At 35.0% G+C, this 23,814-nt stretch overlaps 1 protein-coding gene across 2 annotated transcripts; it reads right to left on the reverse strand.

Annotated features, from left to right (window-relative positions):
* Nucleotides 1–1,555: 1,555 nt before the first annotated feature.
* Nucleotides 1,556–22,771, reverse strand: LOC115988400 (protein PELOTA 1-like). 2 transcript variants are annotated; one of them, XM_031111946.1, is made up of 16 exons: nucleotides 22,607–22,771; nucleotides 22,440–22,522; nucleotides 21,449–21,527; nucleotides 20,278–20,352; nucleotides 20,137–20,193; nucleotides 18,726–18,771; nucleotides 15,394–15,469; nucleotides 13,020–13,095; nucleotides 12,885–12,917; nucleotides 12,683–12,751; nucleotides 12,468–12,574; nucleotides 10,917–10,989; nucleotides 10,700–10,738; nucleotides 5,885–5,979; nucleotides 2,209–2,315; nucleotides 1,556–2,010 (listed from the first exon to the last, which is right to left on the reverse strand). In XM_031111946.1, exons 1-16 carry the CDS (start codon nucleotides 22,655–22,657, stop codon nucleotides 1,937–1,939), a joined length of 1,140 nt encoding a protein of 379 aa, XP_030967806.1. In that variant the 5' UTR covers nucleotides 22,658–22,771; the 3' UTR covers nucleotides 1,556–1,936. The 2 variants fall into 2 exon arrangements, with proteins under 2 accessions (XP_030967806.1, XP_030967807.1); XM_031111947.1 differs by lacking the exon at nucleotides 12,885–12,917.
* Between the last annotated feature and the right edge of the window lie 1,043 nt (nucleotides 22,772–23,814).

Raw genomic sequence — 23,814 nt, forward strand, 5'->3', positions numbered from 1 at the left:
GCAAAAATATTATACATACTGCTAGAGTCATTGTCCAATTTTTTTAGAACACATCATTTAGTGTTGGTTTGAATACAAATGAAATCTCCTGTGTTTTTTTTTTTTTTTTTTTTTTTTTTTAAACTGACCAGCGCCTCTTGCACTATTCATGTGACATGAACAATGCAAACAGGCAAATGAACAATAACCAACGCATGAACAGTAACTTTTTTATTATTTTTTTATTGTTTTCAGTTTTCAGTTTTCAACAAAATAAACAATATCCAAACAGACACTTATTCTACTTCACTGATTTTCTCTCCTTCAATAATATCTCTCTCTCTCTCTCTCTCATTTAGACCTTGCCATCAGAGTTGGGTCATGGGTTGTTTGCATGGAGATCAATGTAGAGCGTGGCTTGTGGTGTTGAGATCGGTGTGGGTTTTTTTTGGTTGTGTAGGAGATCAACATAGGTTTTTCTAGTTATGAAGGAGATCGCGTGGGCTTTTCTGTTGTAAGTGTTGAATTTGTGTACTTAAGTGTTGCGCATGTGTTTCTTTTTCTTGGTTTTTTGATGATGGTTCTTTTGGGTTTAGGGTTTGGCTGTTCTCTGTGTGTGTCTGTCTGTGTGTGGGGTTTTTTTTTTTTTTTTTTTTAATTGGTTTTGATTTAAGGGTCTAGTGGGTGGTTATGGGATATGTGGGGGTGGCAATGTGTTGTTGTCGTTGTTTGGTGGTTTTTTTTAATGTATTTTGGTGGGTGGCGTGGTGGTGGCTATTGTGGTTGTAGTGGTTGATGTGGGTTCATGGTGGCCAGTGGGCTTGCTGGGATGTTAGTGGCAGTGGTTGCTGGGTTGGGAGTTTGGTTGTAAGTGATGGTTGCTTGTAGGAGGAAGAGAGAGAGAGAGAGAGAGTAAATAAATAATAAAACAGGGTAAATAATGAATAAAAAAGAGTATTTAAATAATAGTAAAACTTAGATACAGTAACTTAAGTTTCCCTTTTAAAATTGACATGTGACTACTTAACAAAAGTCATGTAACCGGCACTATTCTTTCAATTCTAATTCAATACCCACATTATTGCCACAAGTTCCGAAAACCAGATTTAGCAATTCCATTATTTTGCCTATGAAGTTGTCCAAAATCAATAACTTTCGATTCACAGCAGAACCAGATTGCATGAAAAGAAGAGATAATACAAAAAATTTTACAATAGAATTAACTCCAATAAAGCTACTTACTTCCTCAACCTAACATGAACAAATCCAAGAAATATATACATACCACTTTTATATAGTACCAATCACAAGATACCACGTATTGTGAGAAGAGTTGTGAAAAAATAGATTTATTGCAACAAATTAGTTGACTTGCAGTGAGACCAGGAGGATGAGGTTCTTTTGTAGAACCCTTAATTTTTAAGGAAATTCTAGTGCCAAAAAGATTATCATTAGAAATAATAGTATTCCCGGTTACAGTTTCTCAAAGAGAAATACAAGTTCGAGAATAACACCAAGAATTCCACAACCAACAAAAAAAATGATGATAAACTAAGATGACCAATGCAACCACAGCTTGGACTATAAAAAGTATATTTATTCACTGAAGTAAAAGAAATATGTTACAATAAGGAGGTCATCAACTGACAACAGTCTCTAACAGACCATATAAGACAGGCAATGCCAGTATCAGTACAAATAATATCTTAATAAGGTTGGAAGAGGGGAAATCAAGTGAGCATTGCTTGTTCTATGATACAATTTCAAATGTATAATTAATCAAATCTATCTACCCACATGAAGAGACATCCTCGAACCTCCAAGCACATATTGCAGTTTATTGTTGTATTACATGACAAAAATCCAAAAGAAAAAAAAAATTGTAATATACAACATGTTGGTGCCATTGGACAGAGAGAGAACAAATTGCGGATTTCTGACCCACAAAATGTTCCAATCACATCTCTATGTCTTCAAGGTCGGGCAGTGGGAAGCGAAGGATTGCTGCAATGCCAGTTATCGTCGCCAGTTCTGTTCAGAATGATATTCAAATAAACCATCATAGGGAAGAAATTTGCATAACCCCACCCAACCCCACAGTTCCCAAAATAAGGGGGGGAGGGAAAAAAAAAAAAACCACATTTCTTCACTAATCCAATTCAGCACGTTTTGCAATTTATATGGGTTTTAAGCACAAAAGAAATCAAGGTATAACAAAATAATACTCACGTTCTCCTGAGACATGCAAAGATGAAAAAATATGAACAGTGCCCCCTGAATCCTTCACTGAATCAACCAAATTGGCATATTTTTTCCTTGTTGCTACATCAGAATTCCTACACACAGAAATTCTTGTTATTGACACTCCTGGCCTATTAGTATTGAAACTCAACAAAGTTACACAAATTTTTAATGCTACAATATGAAATTTTCAGAGTGCATGCCAAAATAAACAAGTCAAGAAAGAGAGATCAATCTGTAACAGTAAGCAAGATTGCATGTGTAAAGAAAGCAAAAAAAGATGGTGTTAAGTAACCAGTGAAGGAGACAAGTAACTAATGACAAGATAGGCAAAGAGAGAGAGAGAGAGAGAGATCTGTATCAATGTACTAGAAGTTGTAATTGCAAAATTGCATGTGTAATTAACAGATTCTAAATCAAGTTCACATGAATACATTTCAGAACCACTAACTGCAACATGCTATGCTTCCGTACATACTCCCTCCATCCCTTTTTTTTGTTTATGTTTAGATGCTCCTCCATCTTTTTAAGATAACTCTATATATACTCCTTCCATCCCTTTTTTTTATGGTCCTCTTTATAAAATCCAACTTTTAAAGAGAGAAGAATTTAATACATTGTCTTTTACATTGTTCTTGTATGGGTCGTACCCTTGTGCTGTACAGGTCATACCCTACAAGAAGAGTCTAGAATATTTAGGTGATGTGGTGTCCCGACCAGCTGACACCATTGGAATATCCTACATGACGTCAGCTTTTCCTCTAGACGTTGCTAGAGTGGACAAATGCTTCAGGTGTTTTTTATTTTAATTCTTTGGCTGATTTGTTTAAATAGTTGTACTCTCTTTAGTTTTTTTTCCAAATTTTGCTGGCTCCATAGTGCATTACCTTTGGGCTATGGTTCCCTGTATCAATTTCTTTTTTCAATGAAGTTATATTACCTATCAAAAAATATTGTAACCAATTCTCTAAATAAACCTAATGAATTGACTGAGGGCAGGGAGAACCTCCTATTTCTTTGAATCTTTCTTATTGAATACTTTTATGAAATGCTTCTCTAACATGGTATCAGAGCATTACCTCTGATTCAGTCTTTCAATACATTCATTCTTTGAGCACGTTCCTTCCTTACTTCTCATCTGAAATTTCATACCATTTTTTTTATCCATTGTTCTCATCAAGTATAGGGGTTGGCACAGTTAGTGGAATCTGTTAGTGGCTAGGGTGGATGAAAAAGGAACACCCCTGGTAGGTTACACCTACGAAGCACGGGTATGGGTATGATACGGGAATCTAGCAATTTTTGAAATATTAGGACACGGGTACAACTAAGATACGTATATTAATTAATTAATTGATTATATATATATATTTTTTTTTTCAAAGCTTACAAAAATTTGTTTCATAACAAAAATATTATTATTTTTTAAATAATTGTTGAAAATTCTTTTGTAAGCATATTAAGGCCTAGCCACTATATATATACATGTATCTACTATCTACTTAAATAATGAAAAAAGAATGGTAAAAAGTTAACTCATAAATGACAAATTTGGAAAGAAGCTATTCACGTGGTGGGGAAGGTAGAGATAAATGCTTCACATGTGTGCTAGTGCGAAATAGATCTACTGGCCTGAGTACACATGGACAAAACAAGGAAAAAGGGCAAAAGGCAGAAATTGCAAAAGAGAAATAGATCTAAGAAGCTTGGCCTGAGCGAGATCGGTGTGTCTCACAAGAGAAGTACAGCCAGCGTGAACCTTAGATCTTTTAAAAGCTCTTCTTTTCAGCACTGTTTTCAGTGGGCGCGTGTTTGGTGTTTTACAAATTGTACTTCCATTTCTGAATTCTTACACTCTATTAGATTAAGTTTTTGAACCTGCTATATTTTTTCTTGATCAGAATACCATCATGAACATGATGCTCAGCATTTTTGAATAAAAGTTCTATTACCTATCAAAAAAATAAATAAATAAAGAGTACAGCCTGTGTGCCAACTGTATCCCCACTGTGTCCATTATTTTTCAAAACATAAAAAATAAAAAAATGGCCTGGGACACGTGTGCAGCTGTGTCCAACACGTGTCCCATGTCCCTGTTGTGTCAGACACGGGCACGGCAACCCAAATGCCATGTTCGTGCTTTCCAGGGTTACACGTTGTGGGTACTCCATCTCTGGGATAAGCACAACCTTATCCATTCTAAGGTCAGGCTCTTAAGCTTATTTGGTTACGCATTTTACTGACCTTCATCTAGAATGAGGATATCCGTATCCAAACCAAACCAAACCAACCTCAGCCCAATTTGGATCCAATCCATAGCAATCAACCCAAAACGTCAACAGGAGACCCATTGAGCTTTGATACCTCTGACACCGTGTAATTCTGCTCAAAGCCCCAAACAAAGGCGGAAAGCATATACAATTAAGAACTTAAGCTCCAACTCATCTTTGTTAATTCCAGTAATTTCCTCATTAATTTTAATCTATTATCCACACATTCCTTGGCAATAAAAATAGAATCTAAAATCTGTCAACCTTGAATAAAAGCTTCCCAAAACCATCTTCAATCTATTGGTCAACACTTTTGCACTAATTTAGCGAATCCCACAAAGAAAGATTAACATGCCTAAAATAGTTAATAACCACAAAACCTGCTTTCTCGGGAATATGAGGAATGAAAGCATCAAGGCTTTTTCCCTGGATATCTTAGTTGAGAACAGCTCAGCAATTGTGGAAGAACACAATAGAAAAGCAATCTGGCCCTGTAGCTTTATCACCATCCATATGAATTATTGCCTCAAATCCTCTTCTTCAAATGGTCTTTCTAACCATTCAGCCTTTTTATGATTGATAGACAAAAATTGTCAACCAACTAAAGACAATTGCAATCAACAGAATTTGTAGAATTCTGACAGCCTTAGACAGTGTTCATTCCACCTCGTTTGTAGAATTTATTGATCTTTTGAAATTTCAATATAATTTTTCAGGAGTTGTCCAAGTATACTTCCTATCAACTGGAGCATTCTCCTCTTTAAACCAACTGAGATGAGTACTTTGCTAAAATAAAGTTCGCAATCTACACCTCATAATAAAAATTCATGGTATCTTTCTAACAGCATTCGACAGAATAGATCCATATGATTGGAAATAATTATTAAAAAAAAAAAAAAAAATAGTTGTTTCTTATACTCAGTCAGCAACTTCAGAGAAAAATAAAAATAGAAATTTAAAGGACATTACTTTCTTCAGACCAAAAAATAATAATAATACAGCAGATTGACTTTAAAATTTATATGAGTGCAGCATTGACTGATACTTGGATTAAACAATTACCTAAAAGACCAAGCCTAGGATTTAAGATGACCATGAAACAAAAAACCATGTTTTGAACACTTAAAATAATAAAATATGTTTCTCAGCTTGTGTACTTCAGTTAGGAAAAATACTGCACTGTGTTCTTTTATTTGTGAATGTATACTACACATAACCTTCACACCACCAGAGGTAATATGCATCAATGGATGGAACATGCAGCAGAATATAACTGGGTTGAGTGCAGCAAACATGGGTGACACATCCAAGTAAAAGAAGATTTTCCAATCAAAATACCAATATACTACGGCTTTTAGCATATCCTGCTGAAGTCCAAAATTTATAATGCAAACCTGAAAAGTTCATCTGTAAGGAGAAGTGTTTGGATAGCCAATCGTTCATGGGCAACCTCAACGTGCTTTGGTCCATAGCAAGCACGAGAAGGATCCTGCATAGTTCTAAACTTCAGTTACTTAAAACAGTCAAAATAGCTTAAGTAGATAAATATATAGTTAAGTAATGGTACTTAAAAATAAAAACTATAATAATAATAAAACCTAGATATTTTCAGGGGAAACTTGATAGTAGGAGCAAACAGAGATCTAGCCCAACAATGACTTTCAGAGGATAGCATTCAACATGAATGAATTATAATAAACAACCCAAAAAGGATTTATACACAAAAACTACAGACTTCCTACGACAAGAACCAATATAAGTCAAGAACACCCACAAAACCAGCTAAAATAATAGTTCTTTTCTACTAAATTACTGAAACTTTACAAAACAAAATCACCTTGAAAGTCACCAGAAAAGCACATGGGCACAACAGTCAACTCCTCACACGAGAACCTCCAAACAAAAATATCATCACATGGGTTTGGTGACTCATTTTTTGATAAGTAAAAAGTTTTATTGATATCAAAAAAAGGGACACCCTAGTACACGGGGAGTGTATTAGGGTCAACAAATCAAGTACAAAAATTACAAGAATCAAGAAAAGCAAGAAGAGAAGAGAATGATTGGTTTTGTAAAGCAGACAACCAATCCAATAAAGTTCTAAAGAAAAATAGCTTGAGGTCTAGTATGGATCTCTCATTATTTTCAAAACACCTACTATTTTTTTCCTTCCAAAGACACACGTTAAACAATGCGGAATAATTATCCATATATGCCCATTTCGATGACGACCAAACCAGCCTTGCCAGCATGCTAGGAGCCCCACAACTGATTGTGGCATAACCCAACTTACTCCAAATAAATCCAAAACCATAGACCACAAATCCATAGCAACCGAACAATAAAGGAAAAGATGGTCAACCAATTCATCATTACACTTGCACATATAACACCAATCCAATATCCAATTCTTTTTTCTTAAATTGTCAATTGTCAAGCATTTTCCTAAAACAACAGCCCAAACAAAGAAAGTCACTCAAGAAGGGATCTTCTGCTTCCACATGCTTTTCTAGGAAAAACAATAATCATGAGAGCCCACTAGAAGACTATAATAATCATTAACCATGAACCCCTTATTTTTTTATCTAGTTTCCGATTCATCTTATCCTCCCCCAACCCCCTTTCTGAAGAGCCATATATGGTATCCATGAAGCTCGACATAGCCTCTAATTCCCGAACGTGAAAACCCCTAAAGAAACTTACATCCCAAAAAAGGACCCCATTAGTGAACTTCATAAGCTTAGCCACACTTGCCTCCCTATCTCTGCAAAATCTAAACAATTCAGGATAGCTAACAACAAGAGGTGTCTACCCACAACAACGGTCTTGCCAAAACTTTACCCTCAACCCATCACCAATATCATATAGAATACAATGAGAAAAAGCAAGTCATCCCCAACTAATATTTTTCCACAAACCAACACCATAAGGAGCAGAAACTGGGCTGAAGCACTAGCCACCCCATCTACATCCATATTTGACCTCTATCACTTGCCTCCAAAGGGCATCCATTTCAAGCCCAAATCTCCATAGCCACTTCCCAAGCAAAGCTTAATTAAAAAGTCTTACTTTCCTTATCCCCAAGCCACTTGAAAAAAGAGGAGTACAAACAGTAGGGGAAAGACGGGAAAGACAGGAAACCATAAAATGAGTTATCAAGCAACCAGTTGTTTCTTCAATTCTTTGGCACGAACCAATAGACCAGGGGAAAGAGCTCCATAAGATCTTGTGACAAAGCACCTGACTAGTATTTACTTCCTTTCCTATATCACCGTTCCAAAATCCAAGATTTTGAAAAAAGCTTTTGCAGAGCAAATCAACTAATCCATATAAGACATGGGTTACTAGATGACGGAGGACAGAAGCAGCTTTTATAGACTTGTCCAAGCATGTCAAAGCTAATTTCAATACCCAAGCAATACCGAGGCCACTCAGGACACACATTTTAAGCTAAAACAAACAGACCCTTAGTTGTTTCTAATGGCCTATCTTTAGGACTTTATAAAGAGAGTCTACTATTTATAAGAATTATTTTTATTTGTTTTGCTATTACGATGTAATCAAAGATTTTTTATATGAATTAGGTACAAAGTATCAAATAGTAAGTAGCTGGATCATGTTTAAGAAGATAGCTGCAAGTCACTTAGGATAAATGTACATATATATGAAGCAAGTCAATAAGAAAGGCGCTTATGGGTCAATGCTTCCCTATTGAGCATCTAAAACTTAGTTCCATGGTTGCATCACTTATCCACCTAAACCCATTGTTTCTCTGTCCCAGTCCTCTTTTCTTTTCTTTTTTTTCTTTTTTTATAGGTAATAGATATTTTCATTAAAAAAAAGTACATGTTCACGATGATGAACAGAGTACTAGGCACAAATACAAACAAATCAAACATAAACAAAAATCGATTGCACGAAATCAAAAACGGAAATACATTGTGTGAAACCCCAAATACGAGACCACCCAAACAAAGTCCCAACTAACAAAGACTTCAAAAAATCAGCAGATTTCTCAACATCCTCAAAAATGTAAGTATTAAGTTCCTTCCAAATCAACCACATCAAACAGGCTGGCACCATATTCCAGACCGAAGAATAGTGTAACCCCAAAAAATTCCCCCACGCAAAAAGAAAAGAAACAACCGTCCTTGGCATCACCCACTGCAAACCAAACATCAAAAACACTTCACTCCATAAGACCTGTGCGAACTTACAATGAATTAAAAGATAATCCACTGTTTCTTCATTGCAACGGCACAAGCAACGCCAATTAACCAAAGACAAGTTCCTTTTTACAAGGTTATCAATAGTAAGAATACTATCCCGAGTTGCGGTCCATAAAAAGAAAGACACTCTACTAGGTACCTTAATACTCCAAATACACTTCCAATGGAAAGGAAAGGTAGGAGGAGTAGATAAGGAATTATAGAAAGAACGCACATCAAAAACACCATTCGGGGTTAACTTCCAAATCAAACTATCAATCCCCTCACCCCTAGGCATTTTGGAATAAACATGCTCGTAAAAAGCAAACACTCTCTCCTCTTCCCAATCATCAGGAGCCCTGTGGAATTGAATATTCCAACTTCTACTACCACCATTTGATGAAATAGTAATCAACTCAGAAATTGAAGCTTCTTTTCCCATAGCACGAGAGAAAAGATTAGCGTAAAGAACCTTTAAGGGAATATGCCCACACCATAGATCATACTAGAATCGAATACAAAGACCCTCTCCCACCACATACAATACATGACCAAAGAAACTCTCAACACCTTTCCTAATATTCCTCCACATTCCACATCCCTGAGCACCTCTACTAACTCTAGTGCACCAACCTCCACTAGACACTCCATACTTGGTAGTTATAACTTGATGCCATAAATAATTGGTTTCACTTCCAAACCGCCATAACCATTTTCCAAGCAGAGGCTTGATTAAACAAACCAATCTTTCGAATCCCCAAACCTCCATTCTCCACTAGCTAGCACACCTTATTCCAGGCAACAAGCGGATATTTGAAAGCTTCCTCAGAACTTCCCCACAAAAAATTTCTCTAGATCCTTTCTAATCTATTGGCCACAGCTTAAGGGATAGAAAACAAGGATAAGAAATAGGTGGGAAGGCTTGAAAGGGTACTTTTCAATAAAGTTAATCTTGCCCCTTTTGACAAATATAAAGATTTTCAACCAGAAAGCTTCTTCTCCATTTTTCCTATAATAGGATTCCAAATTGATGGATCCTTAAAATGAGCTCCAAAAGGTATACCCAAGTACGTCATGGGCAAACCTACCAACATTGAAACCTAAGACACTAGCTACAGTAGTCAAACTCCCTACCACCCCCACTAGAACAATCTCACTCTTACCAATATTAACTTTCAAGCCTGTGATAGCCTCAAAGAAAATCATCACCATCCAAATATATAAGAGTTGTTCCCTGGTTGCATCACAAAAAAGGATAGTGTCATCAACAAAAAGAAGATGAGAAATACACAAACCTCCTTGTGAATGCGAATTTGCTTGAAAGCCCTTAATAAAGCCACCCTCTTCTGTTCTTTTCAACAACCTGCTCAAAACTTCCATTACCAACAGGAAAAGAAGAGGAGACAAGGAGTCCCTTGGTGAAGACCCAGAATACTACCAAAAAATCCCACTGGAGAGCCATTAACAAGAACTGAAAAACGGACTGTAGAAACACAAAACTTCATCCACCTCCTCCACTTCTCTCCAAAACCCATCGTCTCCATGAGATAAAACAAAGCATCCCAATTCACATGATCATAAGCCTTCTCAATATCCAACTTGACAATCACACCTAGAATTCCACTCTTCATTCTACTATCTAGGCATTCATTAGCAATCTGTCCCAGTCCTCTTTTACTTTATTTTCACAGCCATCATAGAAAGATAGCCCCATAATCTTCAGGTTTTAAAGCTATCATGCAACAAAAATCTTGCAATGACTTTATCTTAGGTGATGACTATCAGTTGCAGGATACCATGACCATCAATCAGATTGCAGACCCCACAAACATGCTCAACCTACATATTGTGGTCTTAACCCAAGCAACCATGCGTTAAGCTAAATTTGGTCAGTAATAAACTAATTATCTGTAGTGTGTGACTAGGCATCTAAATCATAAAAAGACATAAAACAAACTGTCCAATCTTAAGAACGATAACATCTCAAATATAGAACCTCACATTTGAAAGCATGTCGAAAAAATCCTTGAGAGCTCGAATCTGAAGAAAAGTGAAGAGAATCAAAGCTGTTATTGCCCGGTCAAACAACCAAAAACAGAAAGTATGTTAAAACAAACATAAGACTAGAAATAAAGCAAATCCTAAGACCAAAAATAACAACTTTTCCATGTACAGGTCCAAGTGAAAAATGTTATCCAATTTGGGCTTTCCATGATACCTCTTGTGCTGCTTTAGTATCTTTTATCATATTCATCACATTAGGGGCATCCAAAACCTCTCTCAAACTATGCCTGCACAAGAACGTTTTTAAATTAGGTGACATCTGTGTTTGAATAAAAATTCAATGATAATAAAATTCATTCTTGCAAGAAATAATATCAACTCGGGATGTTAATTTCCAGGAAAGACATAAACCACAGGAAGTACTAGCTACATAACGTTAAAAATTTAAAATAATGCAAAACAGCGGAGAATTTACAGGTAGCAAAATTGACAAAACATAATAGAAAAGACGTAATCTTTACATAATTTTTTTTTTCTAGATAATTAACATTTTGTCATAGTATTTTTCAACTAGTATCCCTTTCTCTAGCATGTAACATGATTGCTCTACCTTTTCCTCTATAGATCCAACCTTTACTGTAGACATATGGAGACAGGTATAACAATGCTACATAACAATGTTAAAATAGTGCAAAACAACGGATAATATACAGGTATAAAAATTGACAGAACATAATAGAAAAGATGTAATCTTTACATACTTTTTGTTTTTCTAGATAAGTAACATTTTGTCATGGTATTTTTCAACTAAGTTCACTAGTATTCTCTTTCTCTAGCATGTAACCTGATTGTTCTAACTTTTCCTCTATAGATCTAGCCTTTTACTGTAGACACATGAAGACAGATGTATAATATCACTCACTAGTTACCTCAGTTGCCCAAGAAAATTGTTAAATAAACGGCACAATGCATAGTGACACATCAATTACCCAAATCAGATAATATTGAAATTTGATAAAATTTTATAGCCCAAAATATTTAGTTTCCAAACTTGATACATTCAGTTGGCTATAAACTCCTTATTGATTATAACTAACACAGTTCTACTCTCAAACGAGGATATGGAACCATAAGGATGTATGAAATCCTGATAATTTTTACACATTCCACAAACAACAAATTGGAAAAAGGAGCACAGATAAAGTTGCAATGTTTAGATGGACGAATGAAATCGGGGAAGGAGGGGAAAAAAGGAACAAGTTTACTAGTGAATGCATTCTGAGATGTCAGAAGTAACACCAATAGCAGATAAACTGAGAGAAAATGCAATCATGAAGAGTAAAAGGTTCAAATGATGATAAAAAAAACTAAGAGAAAATGGAGGGCTAAAGGGTCTATCTAGATGCAGTTAAAGAGTTAAAACCATTCCTACAATGTTATAATGTATAGGCTAAAGCAACACAAAGACAAGAATAAAACTGAAAAGATCTACAATGCAAGAAGCCTAGCTGTCTTACAACTTGACCTCAAGGTTATTCCTTATACAGAGCACAATGTGAAAGGGATATTTGAGTTTTACTCAGAGATACAGACATTGACAAAACAAACAATTAAGGGACTTTCATCCACAGCTACAGCCACATGTGTGTGCAAATCAATATTTTTTGGATGCCTATTAGCTTACTGTTAGTTAACTATCACAGATTATCTCCTTTACTACTCTAAAAACTCTTAGCACCAGAAACAAAAAATATAGCAACCATACTTGTATCCTGATGTTGTATGCACAAGAACTATCCGTGACTTGTTCTCGATAATAGGTCTCAGCTGTCTTCTTTCTGCCTCCAACAATAAGTGACGATGAAACTGATCCTGAAACATATTTGGAGGCACCAATCAGGGGAAAAAATTGTAAACCTATATACTCCAAACATATGTCGTTTATACTTAGAAGGAAAGATCATAAGACCTACACCAGACCTTTGTGAAACCAGGACTTGCAATCACAGCACAGCGGACAACATCAAAATCAACATGCTTCAAGAAAGCCTAAAACATATTGATAAAACACCCATATATTGATTAAACTTACTAGAAGTTGTTGAACACTCCATTAAGATTTATAATTGGAAAACACATTCAGAAATGGCACTAAAAGTGTCGCAACAGAAATTGGACTAACCTGTAACACATTCTCAAAGAACTTATTCAGAGTCTGCAAGACAGAAAGATTCTCAGTCAGATAGCTGAAGTGAAATATTCGAGATAAAGGCCTTGAAATAAGAGATAATAATTTCCTATAACTTAATAACCATACCGACTCATAACCAGCAATAGCAGGTCCATGTTTCCGAGGAATTGAAGTTTCTATCCGTGAACGAGTAATTGTGACACTGTTAAATATTATTCACACAACATAAGTTAGTTATAATTGTAAAGATACCATCAAAAAAATAGCACTAAATAATGGAATGAACAGAATGTCATGCAACATCATTTTATTTATAATTGATATGCAATTTTTTTTGTAAGAGGAATACCCCTTTTACACAGGACGTATAACCTAAAAAAGTACAATGTTCAATAATTACAATCTAAAGAAATGAAATCAATAAAAAGTAAAATTTCATTTAAAAAAGGGGGCCCGGGGGGGGGGGGGGGGGGGGGGGGGCTTGAAAGGACAACAAATTAAATGGTAGAAGTACATCAATCAATCAAATCAGGCAAAGAAGTAAAAGAAAACAACCCACAAGCGTTTATCCACTCAAACAGAGTGTTGAGGAATAAAAGCTTCAGATCATGAACAGATTTCTTACAACCCTCAAAATTCCAAGCATTCCTCTCCAAATTGGGCACATTAAGCACAGGAGGATCATTTTCCAAATAGACCTTCTTGGTATACCACAGCAGTTCTTCCATCCACCAAGTACTTCAACTACCCTCTTAGGCATTACCCAAGGACCCCAGTCATAGAGAAAACATAATACCACAGATCATAGGGCACTGCACAATGAAGTAACAAATGATCCAATCTCTCCATCCCCTCCACGCATGCAACAACTATCCACTAATGTGATGCCTCTCATAATAAGATCAACAATCGTAATTTACCACATGAACACCAACCCCTGACATGGCACCATATTTATGGTCCACCAAACTCCTCAATAAAGCCTTTTTTCTCAAATGCGTACCTCCAAAATCATTTCCCCAACAAAGTCTGATTAAACAAGAGTAAATTAAAGATTCCTAAACCGACACATTGAAGTGGTTTACAAACTATTCTTCGATTTACCAGATGAAACTTAAACTCATCTCTAATTTTGCCACACAAGAAATCCCTTTCTAAATTGTAAATTCTTTGACAAACAACAACCATAGGGATGGAAAATTAAGATAGGTAGTAAGTAGGTAGGTTGAATAATACGCTCTTAGTTAGGTCACTCTATTGCCCATAGAGAGATACATTCGTTTCCAAGCATCCAAATGTCTCCATTTTCTCTAAAACTGAAATCCACACAACCTCTCTTTAAAAGTGGATCCCAAGGGTTTTACTCCCCAAGGTGGGTCCAAAGGGCCCTGCTTTGGTGAGGACCCACATCATCAAAAAAAATTGGATCCTAAGGGTGGTGCCAACACTTACATCCCAAAATGTCTGCAATTGCTTCTACATTAAACATATGACCTGCCTGAACCAATTCAGATTCCCCCAAGTATGTCAAGGTAGTGCCGACACTTCACATAGGAATACTAAACCCTATTTCTAATTGGAATAGGTAAAATTAATTGCCTTATTACAAAAATAACCATAACTTAAATAAAAATATTCATAAACCTAATCAAATACTAAAACCTAAAATAAAACAAAATTGACCAAAAATACAATTGATTACTAAATTGGAATAAATATCTCATTGTGCTCTTGCATCACACCTCTCCCTTACAAAATTGCTATGACCATCCTTCTTGCCAGTATAAACCTACTGCTGGAAATAAGTACTATTCCTTTTTCTTTAGTATAAAGCCCAAGACCATGCCAGTCATTCCACTCTTAATGGAAAAAGTTCCATTTGAGCTAGGAAAAAAACCTAATAACTTAAAATTAAAACCTGTCAAGAATCTTGTAACTCAACTGGCACTTCCTAGGGTTTCCAAAAAAGACATCCAGGGTTAAAATCCCTCCTCCCCCATTGTAACCATTGAATTATCAAATTTACTACTTAATCTATTACTTATATATTTATTACATATATGAAAAAATGAAAACTGTGATAAAAAGATGTCTTATGTTTACTACAAATAAGCACCATAAATCAATTCTACAAAATGATTAGAACAAGAGAAGTGCCTTTCTTTTAGTTCCTTAGGACATGCAAGTACTTCGAAGCACCTAACAAATCCTAAGGCAAATGGAATCCCCCATCTCACATGTATTGATAAACTACATGAAATATCCCCACAACTGGATTCAAACTCAAAAAAATAAAATAAAATAAAGAACAATTCATGAAGCACTTGAACTCCAAGCTGAATAACCATTTAGCCCTAATCTCTTGGGATTAAAAAGTGCCTACTTGCAAAATGGTGTGTGTATGGATTACAAATGTCAAAACATTCAAAGACAACCATCATCTAATCGCATATAATGAGGACTTACAAATGAACCATATCCCTAATGAAATCATGCATACCTTTTACCAACAAGTAAGACATGTGCTAATCCTTCTTGCATTAAAACCACAGCTAAATCAGCACTTGCAGAAGGGTCTGAAAAGTACAGAGAGAACACCATTATTACAATAAATGGCCATTATCCAATGGAAGTCCCACCAGAGAGGCATCAAAAGAGGGATATCTTGGATGTGATCACAATTTCACATGTTGATGAATTTAATAAATAATCAATACATGAACTGAAATCCAATTCCATCCATTAAGCATCAATCCTGAAAAGCATTGCATGGCTGAGAGGTGGTGTGGGCATCAATCCTGAAAAGCATTGCATGGCTGAGAGGTGGTACCCTAGACACCACCTAACCCAGCCGGACCACTTCAATCTGCCATTGCATATGAATTTTTGTGCAATATAACATCAACAAAGTTTTCTCCCTCATGAAACACTTCTATTTACATTGTTAGATAAAGGAGCCCAAGTTAAAAAGATGTGTAATAAACCAAGATTCTTGAATCAACATATACTATCCTCCTTACCAAGTATGTTTCATGCATTGATCATGTGTATAAATATCTTAAAAATTATTGAAGTTACAACCAAATAAAAAGTATAAATTGCACTTATAAGGCCATTTGCAATGTCCCCCTAAAATTTAAATTTGATCAATCAACTCCATAAGCTATGTGATTAATTCCAATGTAGTTAAAAATTTTGCAATTTCTATCGTATTTAACCTTAAACTCTACATGCTCATCACGTTGCAAAGCATTTTAAAGAATAGGAACAGAAAATCAGATCTGTGAAATTTGGGGTGCTTTTGAATTGGAATTTTCCTAGTCTTGCAATTGAGCTCTTATCTTTTCGTAAAGCTCATATGCTACTAGTCTCTTCTCTCTTTTTTTTCCTTTTTCTTTTATAATTTTAAGAGTCAAAGATGCTGATAACTTGCAGATTTTCTGGGATTGGCAATCACAGCAACTCTTGAGTCTTATTTTCTTTGGTTCTTTCATTCTTGGTTTCCTTAAGGGGAATGGCATTTTTGATACCCAGTCTTTCACAGGTAGCTGCGGGGTGCCACTACAACCCTTTTCCCTTGGAAAGGCATTTGGCCTAGTAAGGTTCCCAAGAGTGTGCCATTCTTATTGTGGACAGCAGCATTGGAAAAGATTATTACTTTGGAAAATCTCACAAAGAGGGGCATGTCATTTGGTTAATCGGCATTGTATGTGCCAAGGTATTGGGGAATCGGTGGATCACCTTTTAATCCATTGCAACGCTGCTAATGCTTTGTGGGGAGATGTATTTACAAATTTGAGATTCATTGGGTTATGCCGGGGAATGATGCTTCTTCGTTATTTAGCTGGAGAAATTGATTAGGTAAACATGGCTCGGATACTTGGAACATGGTGCCAGCTTGTTTGATGTGGCTTATATGGAAGGAGTGGAATAGACGTCCTTTTGAAGACATGGAGAGCTCCTTGGATCAATTGAAAATTTTGTTTGCTCATACTGTTTTTGATTGGTTGGGGTTTCACGCATTGTTCTTCTATTTTAAAGTTTCAAGTTTCTTTTTGATTTTCCTTTTGAGACTTTTGTACTTATTTGACACTTTGTGTTCATCATCGTGAACATAAAGAATATTTGATTTTTTTAAAATTACATTACTTTTTTTTTTTTTTTTGATAAGTATTTCACTAAAATTACATTACTTACTAATCAATAATTAAAAAAATAGATTATGGGTCTGTTAGGGATTCGCCTATTTTGCTGAAACTGAAAACTTTTTGCTAAAAGTACTGTAAATAAAGGTAAAAATTAATTAAAATAATACAGTGGAATCTATGCATAGTACCAAAAAATGCGGTGGGACCCATTAATAGTAGCAAAAATAAGCTGAATAGTAAAATAAGCTGGCAAAATTAAGCAATGCCAAACGGACACTATGTTTAATTTCTTTCCTTGTTGATTTTGTACCCTAGTCCCATTAAGTAAACCAGTTAAGCAACCTATTTAAACACGCAATTTGTTCAGAATTGAATAAGAGAGTTTGCATCTGCTCTTAATGCTCTGAGTTTGAGTGCTTAGGAAAATTTAGCTGTGATTGCCTACGCTATGTTCCTATTCTTCTGCATTCCTTGTTTTACACAGATTTGATTTGACGTAAATGGCAAACCATCCCTTGAATGTTGAGTGTATAGAATATAAGATTAAATATGACACACCACACCTTAAATGTGGAGTACATAAAATTTATGGTGAAATATGCAAACCACACCTTGAATCTGGTTTGCCTATGTTATATATGGAGTCTCATTGAGAGGTATTGGCGAGGATAAGATGTGTTGGACACCTACTAAGAGCAAGGGTTTTGAGGTAAATGTTACTATCAGGGTTTACTGGGTGTATGTACTCAATCCTTCCCTTGGAGAAGTATTTGGAAGCAAAAGGTTCCCTCTAGAGTTGCATTTTTTGTTTGGACTGCAGCTCTAGTGTTGATTCTAGATTGGTGTTATATGAGCAAAAGTAATGGAGAATCAGTAGACTATCTTTTACTACATTGTCCTATTGTTTATGAATTGTGGTCTATGGTGTTCACGTTGTTTGGTATCCACTAGGCGATGCCAAAGACTGTAGTTGAGCTCCTTGCTTGTTGGCAAGGAAATTTTGGTCATCATCGTAATGGTGTTATTTGGATGGTTGTCCCTCATTGTTTGATGTGGTGCATTTGGCGAGAGAGAAACAACCAGTGTTTTAAAGATTCTGAAAGGACTATAGCTGGTTTAAAACTTTTCTTCTTTAAAACTCTATCGGATTGGATGTCTATCATAGAAAGTCATTCTATTTCTTCGGTCTATGATTTGATGGATGCTTGTAATTTATGTATCTGATTATGTTGGTCCCCGGCTGTATACTTCCTATATACTCGGTGACGCATTATTAAGTTCTTGAATAAAATTTCCTTTACTTATCAAAAAACAAAAAAGATATTTATACAAAGTTGTTAATTGTGTTAATTGGGTCAATTTGGGCCTCATAGGGCATGCTTGAGAAGGAAGGTCTCACCATCACTGTCTGCAAAGGCCAGAGCAGTAAAGGAGCCACTTGGCCGCTCGTCAAAGCTTACAGCTAATGATGGTAAGAGTTTTGGAGAGTGATCTTGGTTGAGAAGAAAATGCGTTGAGTGCCAAAATTATTAAATTGACCAGTTTCAAGATTTTTGTGCATATTCCATAGTAAACCCAAAAACAAAAGAAATCAACATGAGATAAAACTTATGATATGTAAACAATAACTTTGCATGCCCTCAGCCCAGAAAAATCTAAAAAATAAGAAATTGATATAACATACCAGAGGCCTGATGAAGTGCATCTAATGCCAATGAGTCCCAAACATCCTAAAATACATCAGCAACAGCAAGCACTTAATTTAAGAAACAAAAAAGTAGAGCTCTAATTGGCAATAAAATTAATGATTTGAGGCAATGTCATGCATTTCAAAAAGGAAATAAATGGAACAGAAAATAAACTAAACAAAGAATTATCCGTGAAGATATCAGCTTTTAATCACAGCTGCACATATAATAAATTGAACTAATTACAAGGGCAAATAATAGATATAGCTACTGGGAAGAATTTACTTATGGAGCAGCAGGAAAACTCTTGAAAGAATTACATCATGAATTTCCATTTCCTAATTGTGAGGAAGGAATTGTACACTCTTTATGAACTCTAACAAGAAAGCAATACAATCTCATGATATCAGATGGTCAAAAGTAACCATTTTTTTAATCATCATCACCAAATAATAATAATCATTTTTTCAAAATTTTGATATGCCAAGACTTACAACACATGAAGAATCAGCTTCTAACATCAATGACAAGTTGCATTACAGGCATTATGTTTTAATTGCTTTTTCATTTTTCATTTTTCTTTTTTCTTTTTCTTTTTTGATGAGTATTATGCATAAATTTCTTACCACCACCTTCTCCCAAAAAACAAACACCATAAAGAAAGTATACAAGTATAGAGCTCGTAGTCAATAGCCTTTGGTCTAATGGCACCTCCATCCTTTATCCATACATGGGTATCAAGTAAGGTCACAAGTTCAAGTCCCTTTGGGTGTGCAAGTCATGTACCAATCTAAGTGTCAATAACTATGAATTGCAAGCAAAAACATATATGCCAATACATATATTGCAAACTATGGCAATTAGAAAGAAGATAGTCCTTTTACCTAGAAATCTCTCTAAAACAGTTAACAATGCTGTAGAATATAAGTTGAACAACAAATGGGAAATTCATATATAAAAGGTTCTAGAACTTGAATGTTCTACAACTAATATCTATTGTCATTGTATCACGTCAATCATATAATTTTATAACTTTGATCATAAATTATGATTTCTAAACAGAAGAACCAAAACCATTTATAATGCTTAAACACAAGCTTGCAAGAGCTGCATGCCTACAGTCCATAGGTTAACAGTACCTCTTCCATAGAGTATTATTACAATAAAAACTACATTACAGTAACATAAGCATGGCTGAAATTAATATCAACTTTACATGAGTTTTGCATGTAGAAACGAAAAAGGTGTGCATGATTTGTATCAACAGAATGTAAGTCTACTTGTAAAAGCTGAAAACAAATTTGATATGGATACCAATAGCATGTCATATGGTATAGACATTATCTGGACAACAAAAGGAGCAACTGTACATTTTAGAGACTTAAAAGAATTAACAAGAAAGCACACCTTTCGTAACACAAAAGGTCGATGCAGCTCAAGTTCTAAAGTATGGAATGCCCCAATCTGCAATGAAATACTGATAAGTACAAAGCAAGAGTGAGAATTATCAATTTATAATTAGTTATTTCAATTTAGCATTGCATTTACCTTTACATGCTCATTCTCTAGAACGTTTTTCCCACGTATGCGCAAAACAGACCCTACTGAGTCATAATCTGCAACCTGAAAGAATATGAGAGGGGAAGAAAAACATTTTATCCAAAATCATCTCAAGCAATTTACTAATTCGAAAATAAAATAATCATAATTTGTGCCTTCCAATCTCAATGTCGAAAATCAAGTGCCATGCACACAAAGAACCAAATTAATCTATAAGTGGGCAAACATTGGTGTCTAAAGATACATGTATAACAAAAAATGATTAAAAATGAAATATCCAATTAGGGTTGCAAACATCATGTATGAGACATTACACAAGCTTAGCACATTGGCTTTCAAAATAAGAAAAAAAGACTCTTAATGAGACAATTTTGCATTAATATAATTAAATACTTCTTTTCCTATCTGTGTGTATCTTGGGAGAAAGGAGGGGAGGTAGTGTGAGCAAGAAGTACATGGGTTTTTGTACTCATTAGTTCTTTGTAACAAAATAAGCCGTCTGTTATCATCATATTTAGATACAGTATTAAATCAAGACACAAATTATAAAAAATTTCCATCCATGATAATGTAGTGTATGACACAATCTTTTTTACATTACATCCCAAGTTCCCAACTAGTATGACTGCAGTAGTGCCAATATCAGACATAGATTATGATGGTTTAAAGTTTACTATGTCACATTCCCTATCAAAACATGACTTAAATACAAAGCCTCAGCAATATTCCTCCTTATCTTAACAATAACATGCTATTTATTAGTCAATGTTCAAATCCCTAATTGTTGTAGGAAGTACAAGTAAAACTATGAAATTGAAAGATGGCAAGAACTGAAGGAAGATTGTGCATATTATGACTATTATGACTTGTGTGGCATCCTTAACAATTTCTCTTCTTGACACCAGTACCTAAACTCTCTCTAGAAATCTCTATATCTTGTTGTGCCATTCCAACTTTTAAATGACCATTCCAAGCATAGTCAACAAAATGTCAAATTATCTACAGTCCCATGCCCCCCACGGAGGGGGTGGCAGAGAGAGCATTAAAACTTATCCTCCAATGCAATAAACTATATAAAAATTAAGAAATTTATAAATAAAAAAAAAATAAAAAATAAAAAATAAAAAAAAAAGAGCCAATCGTCTTAAACTTGTCATACCTCCTCAACTTTTATTTCCAACTTCAATTTCATACGTTCAGCATCTCTTCCTCCAGTAGCCGCTTGTCTAAGAACTTTCCTATTAGAGAATCCAAATAATCATTAAAAAACATGCTATCGAAAGCAAGCAATATCAATCGAATTGCAATTCATTAGAAAGGCAACACTGAAAAAATGACCTATATCCCAAACCATCAAAGCCTATTCATACAAGCAATCAACAAGCCTATTTTCCATAAGAGCAAAAGGCATATTCAGGAGAGAAAAAAAAAAATGCAATTCACTTTTTTTTTTTCATTTATCACTTTTTAAGTGAGTAGTTGTGTCTAGTCTTAGAACTTTTTCCTTTTTTTTAAATTTTTTTTGCCTGTTACACTTGAAGACTTAATTTTGCTTCTTTTGAAAACCACACCAAGTTATATATCCATATATTTCTTTATTTTTTTTTACTTATTAAAAGAAAATGCTTCCAAGTGAAGAGCAATTACAATCTAGTTACTCCAGACCCCCAAATTAATTAAATAACTCCAATTCAATTCAAACTTTTATATATTTAGAGACTAATTTTATTTCAAAATTTTATATATTTAGAGACTAACATATATTTTAACAGCGCAAAGCATTGAAACTATTTTCCAATGAAACAAACAAATTCTAAAATTGTGTGCTCCCAAAGCCTAACAAGCATTACCCAAAAACTTTACGAACAGTTCCTAGGGGGTGCAATATATTAGATTCCCCAATTGAATTCACACCTGATTACGTTGTGTTGACCAATGGAATATACACAACGTTATCTTTTCCAAGAACAATTAAATTCAATGCAACTGTGTGTTTAAATTTAACTAGAAGACCCTTTTTCCCAATGGAGCTAAAAGGCTCTTTGGCTTGAATTTAATTTGTGGTTGGTAAACAAAAAACTAATTACAAATTACTGTAACTAAAAGTTTTCAGGCTTTAAATAAATAAATAAATAAATAAAATTATTTACCTGACAGTGACAGCCATGACAGAATCTCCAGGGGATATGAGATTATAAACAAACCATAAATCATCGGCATCCACTGGTACCATCTGAATTCACAATTCAAAAACACAAATTCTTAATTTTGTTTGTTATTTCCTAAAGTAAAGTAAAGTAGAAAGTAAAGTAGGTACCTTAACGCTACCAGGACCGTGAGGAACTAGGTCTCTGCGAACAATCTTCATGCTTTACTTTTCTTCACCAACAAACACACACTCCACTCCTTAATTCGCTTCTCGTTCTGTTGTGATATGTTTTTTTTTTTTTTTTTTTCTTTGAAAGAGAGAGAGGATGTGAGTAGGGTCGAGTTGTGGAGAATTTATAGGGTTCTCTTTGGAGTTTAACAAGTTACAACAGTTTTACAGTAAATTTTTATAAATTAAAAACAAAAAACGAAAGTACAGCATGTCCAAGACTGCTTTTAACCTTTTTTTTTTTTTTTTTTTTATCCTTATGTAAATTACCAATCACCCCTTGTATCATGAGATAGTCTATTTTTCTATTCTAAATTGGTAAATCACATCCTATACGGTATTTTTTTTTTTTTGTTTTTGAGAAAGAAATCCTATATAAGGTACTTGACTTGTCAGTTTTTCTCACAAAAAAAAAAAAAAAAAAAAAAGTGCTTGTAAGTTGTAATATGAATGAATTTTTTATTTTCCTGCGTGATCTTGGGTTTTTATTGCACAAAACACTTGTTTATACCACAAGGTTGTGGTCTAGTGGTCTTGGGTGATGCACAAAATGCACTGAGTGTGAGGTCCAAGATTTGAATCTGAGAGTCCGTTTGGATACAGCTGAAAACTAAAAATTGAAACTGAAAACTGAAAAACACTATAGCAAAATAATTTTTAAATATGTGAATAGTACCGTGGGACCCATTTCTAATGAAAAAATTACTAAAAAGTGAAATTTGTGGATCCGTAAATAGTAAAATATGTGCTGAAAAGGTGAAAAAGGTCAAACTTTGTGGCTACTGTTCATGAACAGTGTATGAACAGTAGCCGTGTTGGTCTCTCAAACGCATACAAAAAAAAAAAAAAAAACAGAAAACGCAAAACGTGCGTTTGGGAAACGCAAACGCACTTCCCAAACGCACACTGAATGTAGACTCACTTGGGTTACCTCCCTCAATAGCTCAAGGTTCACTGGTGTCCCTCGTGGGGCTAGGAATCTATGGCTCACCATGGTCCCCTGCACCCAAACTGGACCTTGGACCTAGCGAGTAGGGTGTCACTATAGTCACACCTAAGTAGGATCACCTTGTTGGTCACCTCCCTACCCATTTTTTGCTCGTCAAAAAAAACAAAAAAAGAACTTGTCTATTGGGTTTCGACTCTGG

The sequence above is a fragment of the Quercus lobata genome, chromosome 5, assembly GCF_001633185.2.
Source record: "Quercus lobata isolate SW786 chromosome 5, ValleyOak3.0 Primary Assembly, whole genome shotgun sequence".
In the NCBI taxonomy this organism is placed as follows: domain Eukaryota; kingdom Viridiplantae; phylum Streptophyta; class Magnoliopsida; order Fagales; family Fagaceae; genus Quercus; species Quercus lobata.